The sequence below is a fragment of the Megalops cyprinoides genome, chromosome 1 (genome assembly GCF_013368585.1).
Source record: "Megalops cyprinoides isolate fMegCyp1 chromosome 1, fMegCyp1.pri, whole genome shotgun sequence".
NCBI classification, from domain to species: Eukaryota; Metazoa; Chordata; class Actinopteri; order Elopiformes; family Megalopidae; genus Megalops; species Megalops cyprinoides.
In genome coordinates, this window is record NC_050583.1 from 13,402,712 (window position 1) to 13,422,153 (window position 19,442).

The 19,442-nt window shown below is 44.1% G+C and overlaps 1 protein-coding gene across 1 annotated transcript; it reads left to right on the forward strand.

Moving 5' to 3' along the window:
- Nucleotides 1–1,254: 1,254 nt before the first annotated feature.
- Nucleotides 1,255–15,823, forward strand: LOC118789067 (transmembrane protease serine 6). Its single transcript, XM_036545375.1, has 18 exons — nucleotides 1,255–1,677; nucleotides 3,795–3,927; nucleotides 4,653–4,795; nucleotides 4,908–4,975; nucleotides 5,256–5,434; nucleotides 5,839–5,880; nucleotides 6,116–6,320; nucleotides 6,941–7,077; nucleotides 7,543–7,655; nucleotides 8,042–8,151; nucleotides 8,341–8,483; nucleotides 9,469–9,567; nucleotides 10,197–10,310; nucleotides 11,105–11,221; nucleotides 11,951–12,119; nucleotides 12,687–12,958; nucleotides 13,043–13,179; nucleotides 14,735–15,823. The coding sequence occupies exons 1-18, from the start codon at nucleotides 1,594–1,596 to the stop codon at nucleotides 14,894–14,896; spliced, it is 2,427 nt and encodes an 808-aa protein (XP_036401268.1). The 5' UTR covers nucleotides 1,255–1,593; the 3' UTR covers nucleotides 14,897–15,823.
- Nucleotides 15,824–19,442: the final 3,619 nt, after the last annotated feature.

A 19,442-nucleotide genomic window follows, 5' to 3' on the forward strand; every position in this document is an offset into this window, starting at 1 on the left:
TTTATTGTGCCGTGTTTGGCCACCGCTCTGACGTATATAACAAAGAAAACTATGGACCAGCAAAGATTTTTTAAAATATTTGTTTTATTTTTACAACAATAATGGCTCTGAAAATACAGACAATATCATGATGTGCACCCTAATTTTTTAAAAATAATGAAAACATTTTTTATCACTCTTATAATAGTTGAGAGTCCACTCTCTCTTCACTTAACACTCTCTTAACACTTTTTACATTTCTTCAGATGCTTATGAGGAGGGGAAAAAAATGCAGATAGAAGAACATGTGACAAAGAGGGGAGCGAGAGATGACAAGTCACCTTTTGTGAGCACAGTTTTGCGTAGAGCTCAGTGACAGGAAGCAGGTGCTGTTTTGCTGAAGGGCAGGTTTGTAAGAGGAAGAAGCCTCTGTGTGGCGTGGCCTCCTTTCACCACACTCCCCACATTCCCACAAGCACTGAGAGAACGAAAGGGCAAAAGAGGATCTAACAGCCAACAGCCAGGTGAAAAAGTTTCAGTACTATACAAGCAAGCATACAGCAAGCAATCCGTTGCAAATGTTATCCCAGATTCAGCATATGTGTTCCTTGAGTGTGGTGTGTGACAAGTCATGTCACTCTCTATGGAAGGCACATACACGAGAGAAAGGGCGAAGCAGTTCCCTTTCCTACCAGATCGACCATTGCTAAACCATCTCTTTTTTACATTTGGTGGTACTCAATGCCCTCTTTGCGTCACTGTTTTGCCTGTAGTATTTTAATGAACGTCTAGATGGCAGCAGAGAGACAAAAAATAGCCTTGATGTGTGCGGTGAAGAAACCCAAGGACCGACAAGAGCTGACATCTGAACAGCAGATGTTATCAAGACAGAATAAACCCTAAGGCTAGTTGTTTTTTTTTTTTGTCAGTGGTTTCTTTAAGTTGCGATACAGCTATATTTGAGAGCTGTTCTTTACAGAGAGTTTCCTCCCTAGTTAACAATGACGCATTTTTACTAACTTTTGTTTATTTCCCCTTCATGAGTGTTAAGAATGCTAAGTTTTTTGTCTGTGAAATGAAGTCAAATCAAGCCAGTTGAAATACACTGTGAAGCAACATTACCCTCCGTCATACCTGCTCCCCTCCCTGCCTACCCACCTGCCCATAGCAACCAACAGTAACCTACACGTGGGAATTTACCTGAGAGGTAGGACCCGGATGATCATTCTACAGGCGTCAGCTGTTGTTAGTGACTTCATACGTGGACCATGGAAACAAGAGCGAAGGATGCTGTACATTCAGATGACACTTTGCTTTGATTCCATTAGAATGAAGCAACGACAATACTGTTATTACTACTACTACAATTAACACTTATTTACATAATAATAATAATAAACGCCATAGTATCATTTTCAGAGCTAAATCAAGTTGACTCGGGGAAAAGGGGTTTGGACGTTCCTGAATGACCTTTGGATTTACAAATAGAGGGACTTTTTTCTCTCTCGTTTAGTTGCCATTTTAAAGGACAGTCTGGACGTGGATTTATACACTATCAATAAATATATGTTGATTAACGCGGGATGAACTCACAGGGGCTGATTCTCTGAAGTCATGGCGCTAGAGAATGGCAAAAAGGAGGTGAATTTCAGTTACTGGCAAACTGAGCCCGTCCCAATGGGCGAAGAGGCCGAGCACGTACGTATACAGTATATTATGGCAATTACGACTACAGCATGCCCAAAGACACAGATTTATCGTTGTTAACCTAACGTGTTTGCCAGAGTAATAAATAATTATCGTATTTTCGCCTTGCTGTGGTCACGATTATATTACCGTAGTTGTTTGCCTTTCTCGCGCCCAAGAGGGATCTTTGCCAGTCTGCCAGTTATAAAATAGGAAATCTGTGACTCCAGCAACTTGGGAATTTCTAGGAGTCTCTTTTCATCTGAGTGTCGCCTCAGAGGCGCTATAATTAATTGGCAATAGCAAGGCCCGCTAGTATATGGTCTACCCTTATATTATGTGTCTTGTCTACGAAGCAAGTAATGAACGAGGACCATACAGGGCCTGGTCATAATCCAAATTGTAAACTCAAAAGTTTTTACTATGAAATGTTATGTTATATATGCCGTTGATATGATAGAGTTCTTGGCGTTCGGAACTTATCCCCTTTAACGAAACACTCTCAAACCGATAAACACAATTAATATGGGGGTCAGTACTGATTGCACCCTTTGTTGTCTGATAGGGAGTCAGTTTTTATATATTTTTACTTTTAAGTACCACGCACATGATAAATAAATGTTCATCTTTTATTGTCAGATTTTGGTATAACATTCACAAGAGAGACAGGGACACGGATCTTCCCGCTCCCCATTCTGTTTCCCTTAGCTATCCAGACAGTAGCATGTAGATTGGACTACTTACTGAAAAAGTCATCACTATGATCTTTCTATACTGTCAAACCATGTGCCTCTATTGTGGTTTCGTAGGCACCAGAGAGGTGTTGCCCCAGTGGCCTAATGAATAAGGCACTGGCTTCCTAAACCAGGGATTGTGGGTTTGAGTCCTATCTGGGATGGATGGTATTTTGTGCATTTGGGGAAGGTGTCTCCAGAATTGCCTCAGTGAATATCCAGCTGTATAAATGTAACATGTAAGAACTGTACTCTATGTGAGTCACTCTGGATAAGATTGTCTGCTAAATGGAGGAATGTAATGTAAGCGTGAGCTAGAGCCACACTACACACTATGATAATAAGCCTATATAATGACCAATCTGAGTGGCTCTCATGCATTTAGTCACCTGTTGCGGTGTTTTAAAAAACACCAAATAAGCAAAGAAACAAAAAAGGGTATATATGAACAAATTAAGATATAAGAACCTAGTCTACTCTGTGAAGCAGTTCATGACCTCTGTATGTCTGAGTCAGTTATTGCCTTTTAGCAAAATGATTACTCCTCAGATTTGAGCTCATTGCACAGCTGTGGCATTGTAGAGATGGTGAGACAATACACAGTGTCTCTCTGCTTGACGCTCAGCATTGAAGGGTTACGATAGTCATGTTCCATACCCTCTGACATTTGCCGCCTCCTGTTGGTCATGAGTCAGTGGTGTCCAGTCATGTTCTCTCTCTGAAAAAAATGCTTGCTGAGTAAAGTTATTGTAAAAATATAGATTCTGGCAATTCCTAAAAGACCGGGCTTTAAACACAGTGGGAGTCTGAAAAAGAATTAATCATTCAGGGGGGAGGCAGTGTATCACAGTGGTGAGTAGCAGGGCTCGTGACTAAAAAGTTGCCGTTCAATCCCCTGCTGGGGCACTGCTGTTGTATTGTTAGGTAACTTAACCCACAATTGCCTCTGAAAATATCCAGTTGTATGAATGGATAACGTGCAAAAATTGTAGACTACAATAATATAACTCAGTGTTTGAAATTTTATGGTAGGTAGCTGTTTATGCCCCTGAAGATCAGCTGTCACTGGCACTGTTGGTCTAGTATATGTTGGTCATGTATGCTGAAAAAAAAGTGATGAGTGTGAGATTGAATTAAAAGCAGTACCTGACCTGCATAATGTTTAACTGCATTGTATTTAGAGATGCCCCGTTTTTAAATGTCCACCTGTCAAATTTCAATGTGTTTTTCCAAAATATCTGCAGTAGGCCTTTAAAGCAATGGATTGGGAACATTGGCCTGGCATCATGCACACAGATCCTGACCTCCTGAAAACAGTGATAATGTGTACTGGACTGCCCAGGGCGTAAGCCAGCTTCCTGTTCTGATGTAAAACAAGTTTCAATTCATTTGCAGGTGGCACAAAAAGGAGTGGCCCCTCCCCATCAGGACAAGAAGGCAGGATGTGCAAAGTGGCTTGTGGTTGTTGTCTCCATCATAATCCTGCTTGTCTTGGCAGGAACTGGAGTTCTTGTCTGGTACTTTGTAGGTACGTGACAGCTGGGGGCAGAACCCCTGCTCAGGGAAACATATTAGTATAACACAGTGTACTCTTTTGCCATTATTTCTTTGTTTGACAGATGTAAAGTGATCCAGTGTGATGTTTACAGCTAGCAATTTTCACAAGTAATTCACTGGAACGGTTGGGTAATCGTTGGAGTATTTTATGACTGACAGAGGGTCCTGGAAATAGCTCGCTTTAGAACCACGCTCACCAAGGGAATTAATCTCACAAGACCTCGTTCCCTTGACAACCAATAGTGGCCTCAAGCATGCTGTAACACACTACAGCTCTCCATCTAACATGATGAAAACTGATTCAATTCTCAGAGACTGTGGGCAGTATATGCTATTTGGTTATTAAAGCTAAAAATCCCTTTTTCGTACACACAAATGGTTGAACCAGTGGTGACTGTTTTTGCCAAAACTCACTTTGTCCAGGCAATATACAAGCATAGCATATAGATTAAGATTCAACAACAGGCTAGTGTCCTGGTTCAGGTTGGAGACCATTATTTCATTATCCCTTTAGTCACACGTAACACCTGTGTCCTGTGTCAGAGTTACAGTGGGTCCCTTTGACCATGTTGCCTCCCTCCTTCTCTCTCTCTCTCTCTCTCTCTCTCTCTCTCTCTCTCTCTCTCTCTCTCTCTCACACACACACACGCACACACACACAAACACACACACACACACACACACACACACACACAGACTACAGAATTTGGGTCCTGGAGCCCCGGGTCCAGCAGCAATACACTGCAATGATCACCATCCTCAACAGGAATTTCTCTACCCAGCTCTCCTCCCGCACCAGCCTGGAATACAGAACCGAGGCCCGGTCTGTGCAGGACATGGTGAGTCTCGGAGAGTCAACACTTGCGTGTCATTCATATCTCAGGTGGCGCTCAGTCCTGAATGGACTGCAGAAACTTAGAAATTGAATAGATGTCCAGGTGTCTTCCTCAGATGAAGAAACTTGTGAAGTCGTCTGATTTATCCCGGTACTTCAACTCCTCTACTGTGTTTGCCTTTGGGTAAGGAAAACAAAGGGGAACCTTTTCACACCATGTTATGTATCTGTTTACCCTTCACTGTATTTGTCTGTCTCCTCTTCACCTTGATGGTCTGTCTTCCTGGCACTTTGCCTGTTTGTCTCCCCTACACTCTACCTCCCCTACTCTTTACCGTTTGCTTTACCTGTCTGTCTCCCCTTCACTTTACTTTGCTGTCAACAGCTTACAATTTGTCTGCATACTCTTTGCTCACACATTTCTCCACACATGGAACCACTGTGTCATTCTTTTGTTCCCACAGGGAGGGAAGTGTGGTTGCACACTTGTGGCTTATTCTGTCAGTGCCTGAAAGTCATGTTGAAAAGGTCACACTGAAGCATGTCATCAGCAGCCTGTACAATCATCTATCAGCATACGGCAATGGGACCACAGCTAGCTATGGGGGTTACCTACTGCATCTCCCTTCTTTGACTATTAGAGGTGGGTTACTGTGCTGTCTCTGCACAATTCAGCCACAAAAGATCCGACACAAATCTCAGGTTTTGCCATTACTGTTTATCATTTCGGATTAATTATGCACTGATGCCCATAAAATGGCACACTGTATAAAATTCAGAGTGGGCTTCAGACTGGGGCCAACCGTTTCAGTTGTTTATATGAAAGGGAAGTTGAACAACCTGTCACAGCAGCATCATTAAATGTTACACCATGCAAAAGCCCTTTTTAATGGGTTCATCCAAATTAATTTCATTTATGCTTGTCATAGCTAAAAGTAAGGCTTATTTCACAAAGGAAGAATTATCAGAATTATCAGGCCTACTTACTATTCCTGTTCTTCTGTTATCTGTTTAACATGTTTTCCTTTAATATTTTCTTTTCTGCAGAAAGTGACTCCAAAGTCATAGACCTTTTGAAAGCTTCATTTGGTATGATTTTGTTTCCTTTTTCCTTCATTTTCATGTCTTCCCCTCTACTGTTGTTTCAGTTCATATTTTAATTACACTCAGATGCAAGTATATCTGATGGAAAATGAATAGTGGACAGACTGCGCAGAGACTCCTGTGAAATCAAAAACAGTCGCAGGCTAATCCTGCAGCTCTCCACAGTGCCTTGTGTTTGAACGTCTGCACATGGTCTCCCTCCTCCTCCATTCGCTTCTAGATTGTTACAGGTACCAGTCGGTGACGTCCAGCTCCCCTGTGGCCCTCAGGGGCCCCAACACCCAGCAGTCTTCCTGCCTGTGGCACCTGCAGGCCCCCACAGGGTTCCAGCTGGAGCTAAGGATGGAGTGGCTCCTTCCGGAGTGTCGGGACCGCCTGGCCGTGTACGACTCCACAACCCCCACAGACAGCCACCTCATAACCTCGTGAGTCTGCGATATTCATTGCGACGTCGTCTGCAACATTGAGCGTGTGACATTCACAGCTTCATTTCAATTCGAGTTTTAAATATCTAGATTCTAATTCAGTACGAATTTCTGAGACTGACATTTTGCAGCTTTAATTCAGTGACAGTCCAGCAGTTCTATCTGTTCTATTGTGCTGGAAGTCACTCTGGATAAGAGCATCTGCTGAATGAACGTAATGTAATGTAATGAGTCCTGGTGTCAGCTTCGCATGCTTTGGCCACCAGTTTTCACATCCCAGTAGACTAGACCTTGCAATCCCACATGGTCAGAATCCTGTTTCTCCCCCTCTTCAGCAATACCATGCAATGCCCATGACTTTTCAACAGGTCAATTTAAACACTGCAGGTGGTACACGGTATTTGATAATAGAAAGATAACAATTCAGTTCCTGTATAAGAATGCTTGAGAGGCCCAGACAATGAGGAATGTATTAACTGAAACTCACAATGTAGAAATTGTGCAATAAAAAGTTATCGGGCCTTAAGCGGAAGCATATGGGTTATGAATTAGAACAGCATGTCCTCTCTCTTTCAGTCCTGCAGTGGTATCTACACTCTCTCTTCCTCTGTTTTTCCCAGTGTGTATGGTTGCAGCCGGCATGAGCAGGTGGTGCGGTTGCTCTCCTCTGGGGAATGGATGACTGTATTGTGGAAACAGGGTCTGTACAACTACAAGGATCCTTTCTCCCTGTCCGCCCAGGCCTGGCAGCCACGTGGTGAGACCCAGCATCCAGCTCCAATTTAACCTGGCCCTGCTGCCATCCAGCAGCACCATCACACCAGCATCCCATTATTCTGAGAACATTTTGCACATCAGTCTTTCGTGTTTTGCTCAAAGGCCTTGCAAAGACAACCTAATTCGCTGGGAATCCTTTTTATTTTCTAAATTTAGCGTGTACTGTAAAGGACCCCCAGCTTCCTTTTGCTATGACACTTTGAATATTTCAGGGAGGCTGCTGTTGAAAATACGCTTTACATCCTCAGTGAGATAAGACATTTGTACAGCGGTGTATTGTGCATGTGTAGGAGATGGAACAGACCATCTGCTTGGGGAGCTGGCTTTCTTTCTTGAGATTATCATGCTGTGTACTGTGCACACCTGGGTTAGAAAAAAACTTATGCTGCTTATTTATTTTTCCTCATTCTGTCTCTCTCTCTCTCTCTCTCTCTCTCTGTAACAGTGTGCTCATCCACTATTGATCTGCAGCCAGTAATGGGAGTCCAGGGCAAGTTCCATACCCCCTTCTACCCTCGCTACTACCCACCGGACACCAACTGCACCTGGCACTTCACTGTGAGCTTTCACTCTGGTCACCTGTTGGTAAAGGCAGCTTGTGTCTCAGTGGCTGTGTGCTGAGTAGCTCTGCATCAAACCGTGGGGGAGTGGTAGAGCTGAGCCCGCTGTCCAATGTAAATGCAGTGTGCTTGGTCCTTAAGTTTAGCTCATGAATCTGTGCAAGTGGTACGCTTTTTTTCAGTATTTGCACAACATCATTTAAATTCATTGCTCAGAGCTGTGGACAAAGCAGTTCATGACCAGATGACATCCAGGCTTTATTTAGGACAGTTGTTTTGTGTGATGGGACAGTGTGCTGTGAGCATGCTAATGCTTTGGCAGAACTGCCCAGTTCCTCAGATTCTGTTTTTGGCTGTCTGCCTGTTGGTCTGTCTATGAGCCAGGTGCCCTCCACAGATTATGGACTGACGCTGGAGTTTGAGGGATATGAGCTGGAGAGGGCCAACTACAACCAGGTCTGCACACAGGGACAGTGGGTGATCCAGAACCGCAGGTAACAGGGCTTAGCATCCATACACTAAGACTGAGAACTAGATTTAATCTAGCCTATTTTGATTGCCTTGGGTTTTTAGGTCAGATCACATGCATTGTTGGTTACTATTCCAATGAGATTTTCAGTTTTTCAGTGCTTTTGGTTGCATTTCAGACTTTTCCCACTGTCCCTCTTGTCTTTTCCCCCCAGACTGTGTGGAACCCGGAGTCTACAGCCCTATGCTGAGCGGCTGTACCTCCTGTCCAACTCCACAAGCATCACCATGACCTCAGAGGTTTCCCTCACCGGCCCTGGTCTCCAGGTCCGCTACAGTCTCTTCAACCAATCAGAACGTGAGTCAGTTCTCCCCTCCCATTACATTACATTATGGTCATTTAGCAGTCACTCTTATTCAGAGCCACTGACATAGGTTTCAGCTTTATCCGTTTATATAGCTGAATATTTACTGAGGTGATTCTGGGTTAAGTACCTTGCCCAAGGGTACAACAGCAGTGCCCTGGCAGGGCAACCTGTTGGCTACAAGCCCTGTTCCTTACCACTATACCACACGGCTGTCCCTCCCCTGGTCACAGAGTGAGGAGTTACCTTTGATCATACTCATACCCCCCACACAGAGCCATTTCATCAACAGACTTAATCTGAATTGAATGATGTTCTCCATTTTTGATGGATCTCAACAGAGTCAAAGCTCTGCTCAGATAAAGCGAGTTAATGTCAGCTTTGCACTGTTCCACCAGCCAAAGGGCAGTAGTCAGGCGTGGGGGTGGCAGTGTAGCATAGTGGTTAAGGAGCAGGACTCGCAACCGAAAGGCTGCCGGTTCGATCCCCGCTGGGACACTGCTGCTGTACCCTTGGGCAAGGTACTTAACCCACAACTGCCTCAGTAAATATCCAGCTGTATAAATGGATGACATTGTAAAGAACTGTAACCTATGTAAGTCGCTTTGGATAAAAGCGTCTGCTAAATGAATAAATGTAAATGTTTACGTCTTGAGGAGGCAGTGTAGCTAATCATGCTAGACTTGCCAACCTAAAGACCATGGTCTCCATGTAAGAGAGCTAATCACACTAAGTCTGTGCTGGATGTCGCTCTGGAATAAGAGCGTATGCTATATGAATGTAGTGTAATGTAATGTAACGTAATGCTGGCTGAGCTAAAGACCAAGGTCTCCGTGTAAGATGGCTAATCACACTCATTCTCAGTCTAGGACGGTGTCGTCGTCTCGCATGCTCCTTATACACAGCTCAACTGCATATGTCCTGTGCATGATGTGGGGACTCGGGTACAGAGGGGCCTGACGCTGGGTTGTATTTCAGCTTGCCCTGGACAGTTCCTGTGCACTGTCAACGGGCTGTGTGTCACAGCCTGCGACGGAATCAAGGACTGCCCAAACGGACTGGACGAGAGGAACTGCGGTGAGGGGAGACAGTGCTCATCACGCTGTAACTGTGCAATGCGCCATGCAGAATCACTGTGCAATGCGCCATGCAGAATCACTGTGCAATGCGCCATGCAGAATCACTGTGCAGTGCGCCATGCAGAATCACTGTGCAGTGCGCCATGCAGAATCACTGTGCAGTGCGCCATGCAGAATCACTGTGCAATGCACCATGCAAAAGAAAACAAAACAAACAGCAAGGTTAACGAAGCTCATAGGCACTGTTCTGAACACGCTAACGAGATTGGCAAGACAGCGGTGGCCTGGATTCACCGGTAACTGAGAATATGCATATTTGCTCCACATCTGAGTATTTATATTATATATATAAATACTGAGTATACTGAGTATTTTGAGTTATATTTGGGCCTTAGTTTTTGGAAAATATATTTGCCCTGGAGCTGCGAGTCTCTAAGTCCTTTAAAGTGAGCCGATGAATCAGCTGGCCCCAAATGTATGCAGATGTATGCAGAAACACAGAGGCGTTTTCTGAAACGCCACTGATGGTTTCAGCCATTGGCGAAGCATGGTTTCGGCCGTTAGAATGGAACAGAAAGTAGGCGTCGTGACCAGCAGACTCGGGCAGCATGTTCCTTTGGTCTCCAGTGTGTGTTGCCCAGTACCAGTGTCCAGAAGACAGCCAGTGTGTGGACTATTTCAAAGTCTGCGATCACCATCCAGACTGTGAAGAAGGCATGGATGAAGAAAACTGCACAGAAGGTACCTGGAGCCACCCGTGACTCTGCACCCACTTTCTGCATCCTAATTAATTACCTTGGCACAGTGTTTCTCAGTCCTACTCCTGGCGGCCCACTGTCCTGCATATCTTCTGTCTATCCTTGCTCTGCCTGCCTGACTGAAGTCATCAGTGGCACTTTTGATTAGCCGAGCACACCTGATTTAATCAAGCGGCAAGGATAGACAGAAGATACGCAGGACAGTGGGCCGTCAGGAGAGGTTTGAGAAACGCTGCCTTGGCAGACCCCTTTATCCACAGCAGCATAACAAAGATAATAATTTCACACATCATGCATTTATAGAAGTGGATATTTTGCAGAGGAATGAATAGCTTGCTGAAGAGTTCATCAGCAGTGCCCTGCTCAGAGCGTGAACTTGCAGACTGCTGGCTACTAGCCCATACTCATGCCATACTCATACATTGTGGCCTACATGATTACGGCCCTGTAGGTTTTTTTTTATCAAAACAAGCTCTCATAATAAACATCATATAGAAAAAAGATTTTGCCAAAGACAGAAGCACCAACACATCATAGGGTCACAGCCATTCCATGACAAACCTCCTCCATAGCAGTGTATAGAAGTGAAGTATTCCTAACTTTAAGAATTTACACACTAAATTATACGTCATCTCATTGTCCTCTTTTTCAGAAACATACAACACACACGATGCCTAAATTGTGCAGATCAGCAGTGTAGTAAAAAGTTTGTGTCTCTCCGTGTGTGTGTCTGTGTGTGTGTGTTTGTGTGTCTCTGTGTATGTCCTGGCTGGCAAGGTGTGGAGTGTACCGAAATGACCTACATGTGTGCTGATGGGACATGCATCAAGAAGCCCAACCCGGCATGTGACTTCGTGACTGACTGCCCAGACGCCTCTGATGAAAAACACTGTGGTGAGGCCCCTAAGCTTTCAAACAGACCCTTCTCTCTGTGTTGCAGTGCCTCGGTCTAATGGCAGGGCCTCCAGACGGAGCTTCCAGACAGACTCTTTCTCCCAGTGCTGCCACCTCCTTTGTGTTACGGTACCTAAAAGCTGATGAGTGGTGGGGGCTCAGATATATCAAACAGGCCTTTTTCCCCAGTACTGCAGTTTACCCTGTGTCGCCCTGGCCAGCTGAGTTAGAGCATAGCAGGTACTTTCAGAGGCAGGGTTGGGGTAGAGAACAGGGTACATAAAGATTTGAAATGTTTTTTCGTGTAAAATATGTACAGTAGTTCCAATACCTAAAGCGAGAAAAAAAAATCTATCAAATTAAACTGTTGCTGGTGAACCTTAATCACTCCACAAACCTGCCCTTTTGTAGCAATGCTATCTGTTGAAGTGCAATACCTCAAAAGCAAACTCGAGATAATCAAAAAGGCAATTTCAGAATACCGAGGCCCAGGGGACGAGTAGTTTCATATCAGAAGGTTTCAAGGAACACATACACTGAAAAACAGCACGGCCGAAGCCCTTGATCTTATACTGGGATTTGGTGCACAAGAGGCTCATGGCTTCATAGAACCAAGATCGAAATCTAGGGAAACTGCTGAAGATTGTGCATACCCTGTCTGTGTGAGAGCGGTGACTGGGTGGGTGGGCGGGTGATGGGCAGGTGTCAGACATGTCTGCCGTCCCTCAGACTGCGGGCTGCGGCAATTCTCCAGCCGCGTGGTGGGTGGGCTCAACGCCACCGACGGGGAATGGCCCTGGCAGGCCAGCTTGCAGGTCGGGGGTCGCCACGTCTGCGGGGGCGCGCTCATCTCCAGCCAGTGGGTGATATCGGCGGCGCACTGTTTCTACGACGACCGGTAATTATGATTCACGGCAAATCCGCCGTCCTGTCTGACAGCTGGTGTGTCAGTCTCATTAGTTCTGGAAGGAGTAAACAGAGGCCTTGTTAATAGTCTGGTTTTTACTACCCTCTCAAGAGCAAATCATACATAATAACAAGATATCAGGACACTTCTTCTGTTGACAAACCTGCATAGCTCAGATCTAGTTTTTAAAGTCCGTGTAATTTTTTCTGTTTGTCATTGTGCTGTTATCATATTGGTTGTGTTATAATGCTGTATTGCTTTTTTTTGTAATGCATTCTGTGAATTGCTTTTTGACAATTCCTTTAAGTGTGATGCATAAAGTTAAATTTTATCCATTGGTTGGTGGGTAGGTTGATTGATTGATTGATTGATTCAATCAATGAATCATTGAATTGATTTATTGGTGGTTACTGTCGTTCCCGGAACGCAATGACTAAATTCCAAATCCTGGTTCAATAAAGCCTTTTAGAATTAAAGACTTTTTGTCAGTCTAATTTTTTGCTGAATTTAATTTCATGCATTGCCATTTTAACAGAAATCCCTCCCCCTCTCTCTCAGTCTCTTCTCTCCCAGTGTGTGGACAGTCTACCTGGGCAAGCTGCTTCTAAACCGTAGCAGCCAGACAGAGGAGGCCCTCAAAGTCAGAGAGCTCCACCTGCACCAGTACTACGATGATGACACCCATGATTACGACCTGGCACTGCTCAAACTGGATCGGCCGGTTTCCACCGGTACCTTAGCCCGGCCCGCCTGCCTCCCATCCCCTACACACCTGCTGGAGCCTGGACTTCTGTGCTGGGTGACTGGGTGGGGGGCACTGAAGGAAGGAGGTAAGAGGAATTTTGGGATCCCAGAATCTGTAAATAACATGTGGATTTAACGCTGACCAATGATCCTTCATGTCTTTCTGTCAGGACCCAGCAGCAATATCCTGCAGAAAGTGGGCGTGCCACTGATCAGCGAGGATGTCTGTAACAGATCGTACGGCTACAGGATCACTCCCAGAATGCTGTGTGCTGGCTTTCATGATGGGGGAAAAGATGCGTGTCAGGTGAGTGTGTCTCAGAGAGAAACGCTGGCTACCCTTTGTGTGGTAATGAGGACTGACACTGTGTCTGACTCTCTCTCCATCCTACACGCTCATGAGCAGGGCTGAACAGACTTTTTTTAGATTTTTGAAGTCCACTACTGGAATGCTTACAATTAGAAACAGCATATGCACTCAGCTTTGATTATCACGAAATCAAGGCAAAATGATGACTTACTGTTGCCACATTTTGGATCACAATTTATTTTGGACTCTAACAGCAGCCATCTGGCTTTTCAAATTTAGGTTTAAAGTTTTAAAGTTTGCTTAAAGGTACTGAAAGTTCAGTCTGCTAGCTGCCCTTGGCAGGTTCTTTCAGCTGCTATTACTGCTTTCTGAAATGTCATTATGCCACCCACTCTGTTCAGAGACTCTGGTGCAAAATAAAATGGAGCTGAACTAACATAACATAATTAACATAAACTGTGCTGATTTCCAGGGAGAGCTGAGGTTGTCAGCAGCAGCACAGATAGAATGAGACAAAATGAAACCATGCACATAAAACACATTTTCACCATATACCATTTAGTACATGTAGTGTCATGTATGTACTGCTTTGGCCCAATCAAGGACATAGCGTTTGTTCTGCGTACCTGTTGGAAGCACCCGCTCTGAAAACAATGATTATAGCACACTGAGATAAGTACAAATGTAAATTTATACATGCCATCACTACTGTGGTTCTTTGCTACAATACCTATTGCAAATTAAGCTTCTCAGCTCTATCACGTTTTTTTTTTTTTTCCATTTTCTCCCCAATTTAGAATGGCCAATTCCCCGAATTTTTTGAATTCTCAATTTGTCATCGATATTCGGTCCCATTGCACAACCCCCACTGCCAATCCAGGACAGCGTGGACAAGCACGTGCCCACCTCCGAGACACGTGATGTCAGCCGCTACTTCTTTTCGCACTGCGGTCCACAAGCTAAGCTAGCACAGAGATGAGTCTGAGGAAGACATTTCATATGCAGCTTTGGCACGTGGACCACACGCGCCCGATCAACCAGCAGGGGTCGCTGTTGCTAATGGGACCGAAGCCCCTGACGACGTACCCACCCCTATCCCCAGCGGAACAAAACCAATGTGTTCCGCCTGTGAGCTCCCGGTCACTGTTGGCTAGTGACACGGTCGGGATCGAACCCGGGCCGTAGCGTTCAGTCTACACTCAGAACAAGTGCTTTTACCAACTGAGCCACTCGGGAGCCCTGCAGCTCTATCACATATGTATTGCTTGCCACACATTTTGCTGGTAGTTTTGAGCAGGAATGTTTCATGCAGCTGAAGTGAGTGTTTAGTTGGGTTTTATTATGCCTCTGATATTCAAAATATTCAAATTTTTCACGACCATAAATTGCGTACAGCCCTACTTGTAATTCTCTTTTCCTGTGAGAGTAACTTGGCATAGGGCCACTGTTTGTCAGAATTTGTCCTTCTGCCTGTCTGTGTCTGTCCTCCTGTGAATCTCTATCCTCCGCTGCCCTGCGTCTGTCTTACTCCGTGTCTCTCCATCCGTCGCAGGGAGACTCCGGAGGCCCGCTGGTGTGCCAGGAACCCTCAGGCCGCTGGTTCCTGGCGGGCGTGGTCAGCTGGGGCATAGGCTGCGGGCGACCCAACTACTACGGGGTATACACCCGCATCACCAAACTGCATGGCTGGATCAAAGAGCTCACTACCTCCTGAATAACCCGCCCAGCTCTGCTTATCGGCCTGCTCCAATGAGGCTCAGTCTGTGCAGGGGGGGGAAGCATGCGCACGTGCACCTGCAGCTATCTGGCTCACCGCTGCCTTCCCTTCGGCATTGTATGGCTGTAGTAAAGTACATGTACCGTATGCACAAACACACACAAATGTACACCCACAGATGCACACAAGCATATGCACTCAGTGGCTAATGTGCATAAGCTCACGTACAATTACATACAGAAGGACAAATGCATGTCTGCGCGCACGCACACACGCACACGCACACACGCACACACACATACACACACACACATGCTCACACACACACACACACATGCTCACACACACACACACACACACACACACATGCTCATACATACTAATTGAGGCATGACTGTCATTCACCAGCAGCTGGATTGCGGAGATAAACATAATGACTCTAAATAGCTGTTTCCACCCACTTCATTTCTCATTTTTGAGAAAAAGGAAACTAACCTGTGTTGGCGGGTGATGTGTTGGTGGAGTGACGTTTTTCACAATAATTTTTGCCATCCAGATCTACAAAATAGATCACAACTACGCTTTCCTGTTTTTTGACATTTCAACTGTCTATGACTGATTTTTGTATTTGTACAGCTCTACCCTAAAACATAACTGTGCTAATTCAGCTTTGAATCTCTCTGTAAGTTGTATAAAGATTGTAGTTGCCATCTGGTATGCCACACTTGAAAACCAAAAAACTGTTTCTTTTTCCTCTATAGGAACTGTAAATGATTTTTGTTCCTTTGGTTTCATTTGCTTTATACTGGGCTGAACAGCAAAAAGGCAGCTGTTAAGAGCCCAACAAGTGCCTGAATACTGCAGTCCTTAAGGTGCACAAAAGTATATTTTATCAAGAAAATGTTTACTGTAATACTATACAAACCACTCAATAAATACATTTACAATTAAATGGTTTTACAGTTTTGATGTGAGGATATTTTCAGCAAGAGTATGATAAATCAATGCAGTAGAAATAATGTGTATGTTTTTATTCATGTAACATCAGTTCTCTTACCAGAGGGAAGTGAAAACACATGGTTGAGGAATTGATGAAAACCAGACTGACTGTAAGGGTGGTTTCATCATATCACCTCTCAACTAGAGATGAGAGCAAAAACCTGGCAATCTGGACAGTGAGTCAGTGACCCGCTGCAACCTGGGTTTATCAACTCAAATCAGACTTCCTGGCGCTGCTAGGTAAATAGTCTATACTTCTACTGTCGAGTTTTAGAACCAATACTGCCACCCTGTGGAATATTTTATAACTGCACCGTGGTTGTAATAGATGCGGTAGCAGGAATGACAGTAATGATACTTAAAATGATATAAACAAAGATAAAGCTTGAAATAAACTAGAAATGACTTCCAGTAACGATTCCAATAACCTTAAATAATTTGACATATTTTGTTGAAATATTACATTTAGAACAGTTTTGTTTCTTTGAGAATATTAAAGGATGTTAAAAAAAAAACAAACTATTCCAATCTACTGGAATATATGCATTGTTAAGGCAGCCTGTGAAAAGGCAGGATGGATCCAGCTATTTATTTGAGAGTAGAGGAACAGAGTAATGCAGAGGTGAGAGAAATTTCCCTGGTTCAGATGTAAAATGAAGTTCAGATGACCTGTGTAGTTCCAGGTGTGTCTCACATCCACTGGGACTCCAGGCTGTTTATGCTGTCAATGGCACCTGTCCTCTGAGTTCAGCTGAACGCCGCTCTCTCCTGTTGGAACTTGTGCGCAAACACACTAATTGGTCTCCCAAGAGTTCCCCTTTGCAGTCAGCCTAATGGATTTATGGGAGAGTTTGAGGAACACACATACCCTATGTAGGCAACAAGCTCATTTTTCTGTGGAAAGCCAGGCAAGGAAGTCTGTTCCTCACATTGACAGCCGTTGTATAGAACTATAATGAGATATGCTAACCAGATTAGTGCCAGTGGTTTAAGATGTTTTGTTGTCTGACTGACTGACCGACCGTAAGAGTCAAGAGCACGTCTTGGAGTCAGATGCTTTGTTGTATTAAACATCATTAAGGTAACTCTCACACAGAAAAGACTGTACTTCCTCCACTTATTTCATAAAAGCAAGTCAACAGAGAGCAAGCAGTAGAGATGTTAAATTGCAGCGTCTGTTGTAATTAATGGAAACGATTGGAGAGACCTGCGGTAAACTAGGAGCGGTAATGATTAGCATGCAGAACACTGTCACACTTTTGACCGCAGTTGTTCCAGAGGAATATCTTTATAATGAAGAGATCGGAATGAACAGTACATTTGTTAGGTCTGTGGGAATGATTTCTTTATCCTGAGGTCACCTGTAGAGAATCAAGAGTGATCAGGTTCAGTGTCCTCTTATCAGCTTCAGTGGAATCCTCATGTAAGCAACCGAATTCCACTCACTTGGTTTGTATTTGGTTCTACACTTAAACATATTGTCAATAATCCACAACTGTTAATCTCTCTCGTCCTATAACTCACTTGCACTCTCAGTCCAGTGAGTTATTTAAAATGACACAAAGGCATGATTCTGGGAAGAAAGCATATCTAATTTGCAGCCGTATAAGAAAGAAAACCTAAAATGAAAAAAAAAAAAAGTTTGCAAGCGATTGAAACTTTCAAACCGTGCAAGGCAAGCTTATCTGAGGGTCTAAAATTACTCTAATTGAAAAACAAAAATGACTCCCTGCTCATGATGAATGCTGTTCTTTTCCACTTTCATGTGTGCGATAGCACCTGTTGTCTGTTAGTATGACATTGGACTCGGTACGCTGCTGTACAATACAAAGGGAAAGCGATGGCAGTCATGCTAGAATCGCCACGCACATCTGGGTAGCATTGGCTGAAATCAGCAAAGAAAACACCAATTTTTCATCCTCAGCCCAAAGACACCATTACTCTACACTCTCCCCCTTCACGCTTGAAGCTGACTTCATACACGCCTGCCAAGACCTCACAACAGGACACCTGTGATTCACGCAGTGGTGACCAGCGCAAAGACTCCATGCAGCCCCATCACATGCCAGAGCATGTCGTCACTTCAAGGCAGGCCATCTGTTACCTGCAAGATACTTGGATTCCGTTAAAACACCAGCCTTGTATGCTTTTGTCTTTATAAAATTCAGAGTCCAACAGTGTTCTTCACATATTCTGCTGGTAACACTTGTTCACATTCTATAAAGCCTTTGAAAATTACTCAGTTTGCCCCCTGTTAGTTTAAAATCCATTTATTTTGTCGCCAAGTGGCTGTGTGTGGTGCTTTCAGGTGTTCTTTCTGGTGACGATACAAAAAAAAAAGAATTTGCCCTGAATTTCGTGTTTACTGTGAAAATGTAGGCAGAGAACCTTGAAGCATTTATGGAGTACTGACTGCATTATTCCACACACATAATTTGCATGAAGAGACATTGTCTTTCATGTCCCATTAGCTCTTGCCCATAGAGAGAAGGATTGACTGGCAAACTTGTTACATCACCTGAGGTTTATTCAGTTTCCCTGAGAGCTCAATGCCCTCTGTGTCTTTGAAGGTACCTGGAATTGTTCTATGGGAAATGAAGGCCACGAGATGGTTGCTTAGTCAGATGTACTAACCATTTATAAACCAGCCTTTTAAGGCCATTGGCCATGGTTTGTGCTTAACAGGAACATTTAAAGACTAACACCAGGGTTAATTTTCAACTATTTCTGTTTTATCCAGAACACTTGGTCATGTATGGTTGAAGATATCTTGTTTGGTTTACCACTAAAATTTTGGGGGGAGCATCCATTGGTGCCTTTTAACAGCTTCATAAACATGTTAATAATTTTTGTGTACCGTATTAAGAACTCAAAACTAACCACTAATGAATGTGTCTGTTGGGAATGTTCACTCATAGTCTTGGCCAAGGTCAAAATTAGAGCAATAAGTGTTCATGCTTCTACTTTACATTGGGTGTTGAGCCCAGATGGGTTTAATATTATCTAACTGTGAAGGGAGACGAGCCAGGTTGCTGAACGCGGGGCTTGTCTTGGATCAGGACTACAATGGAGAATGGAACTGATTGGATGTCAAGGTCAGTCTTAGGTTGACCGCTGTGTTTATACAGATCAGAAACAGAATCTGTGGAAGTGGGTGTGGACGCTCCTCTTGTAATTAGAGCTCCTTGTTTCCAGCCACAGGGAGAGAGGGTGGGGGGAAAGGGTCCCCCACACAGAGGAGGCACTGCATAAACACAAAAAGAAGGAAGTGGGGAGAGGTTACCCAATCGTAAACGTGATAACACGCGCATGAATCCTATTCATCTTTAAATGCAAATTAAAGGTTTCAAAATACACTGGAACGTCTTAACCAACAAATTTTGAACTTTCAGCATTTGGTAGCATTTGTTATTTATTGTACACAGCATCTGCATGAAGATACTGCAGGTAAAAATGACAAATACAAATCATTGACTGATGAATATGAAGCAGGGAGGGAGACTGGAACTGAGGAGATTACCAGCAAGCATTTACAATAAGCCAG

Coding starts and splice junctions, on each gene's coding strand:
- LOC118789067 (XM_036545375.1), top strand. CDS start 1,594: ATGGCGCTAGAGAATGGCAAAAAGGAGGTGAATTTCAGTTACTGGCAA. Junction 6,321..6,940: donor GACAGCCACCTCATAACCTC/GTGAGTCTGCGA, acceptor TGTTTTTCCCAG/TGTGTATGGTTGCAGCCGGC. Junction 7,078..7,542: donor CCAGGCCTGGCAGCCACGTG/GTGAGACCCAGC, acceptor TCTCTGTAACAG/TGTGCTCATCCACTATTGAT.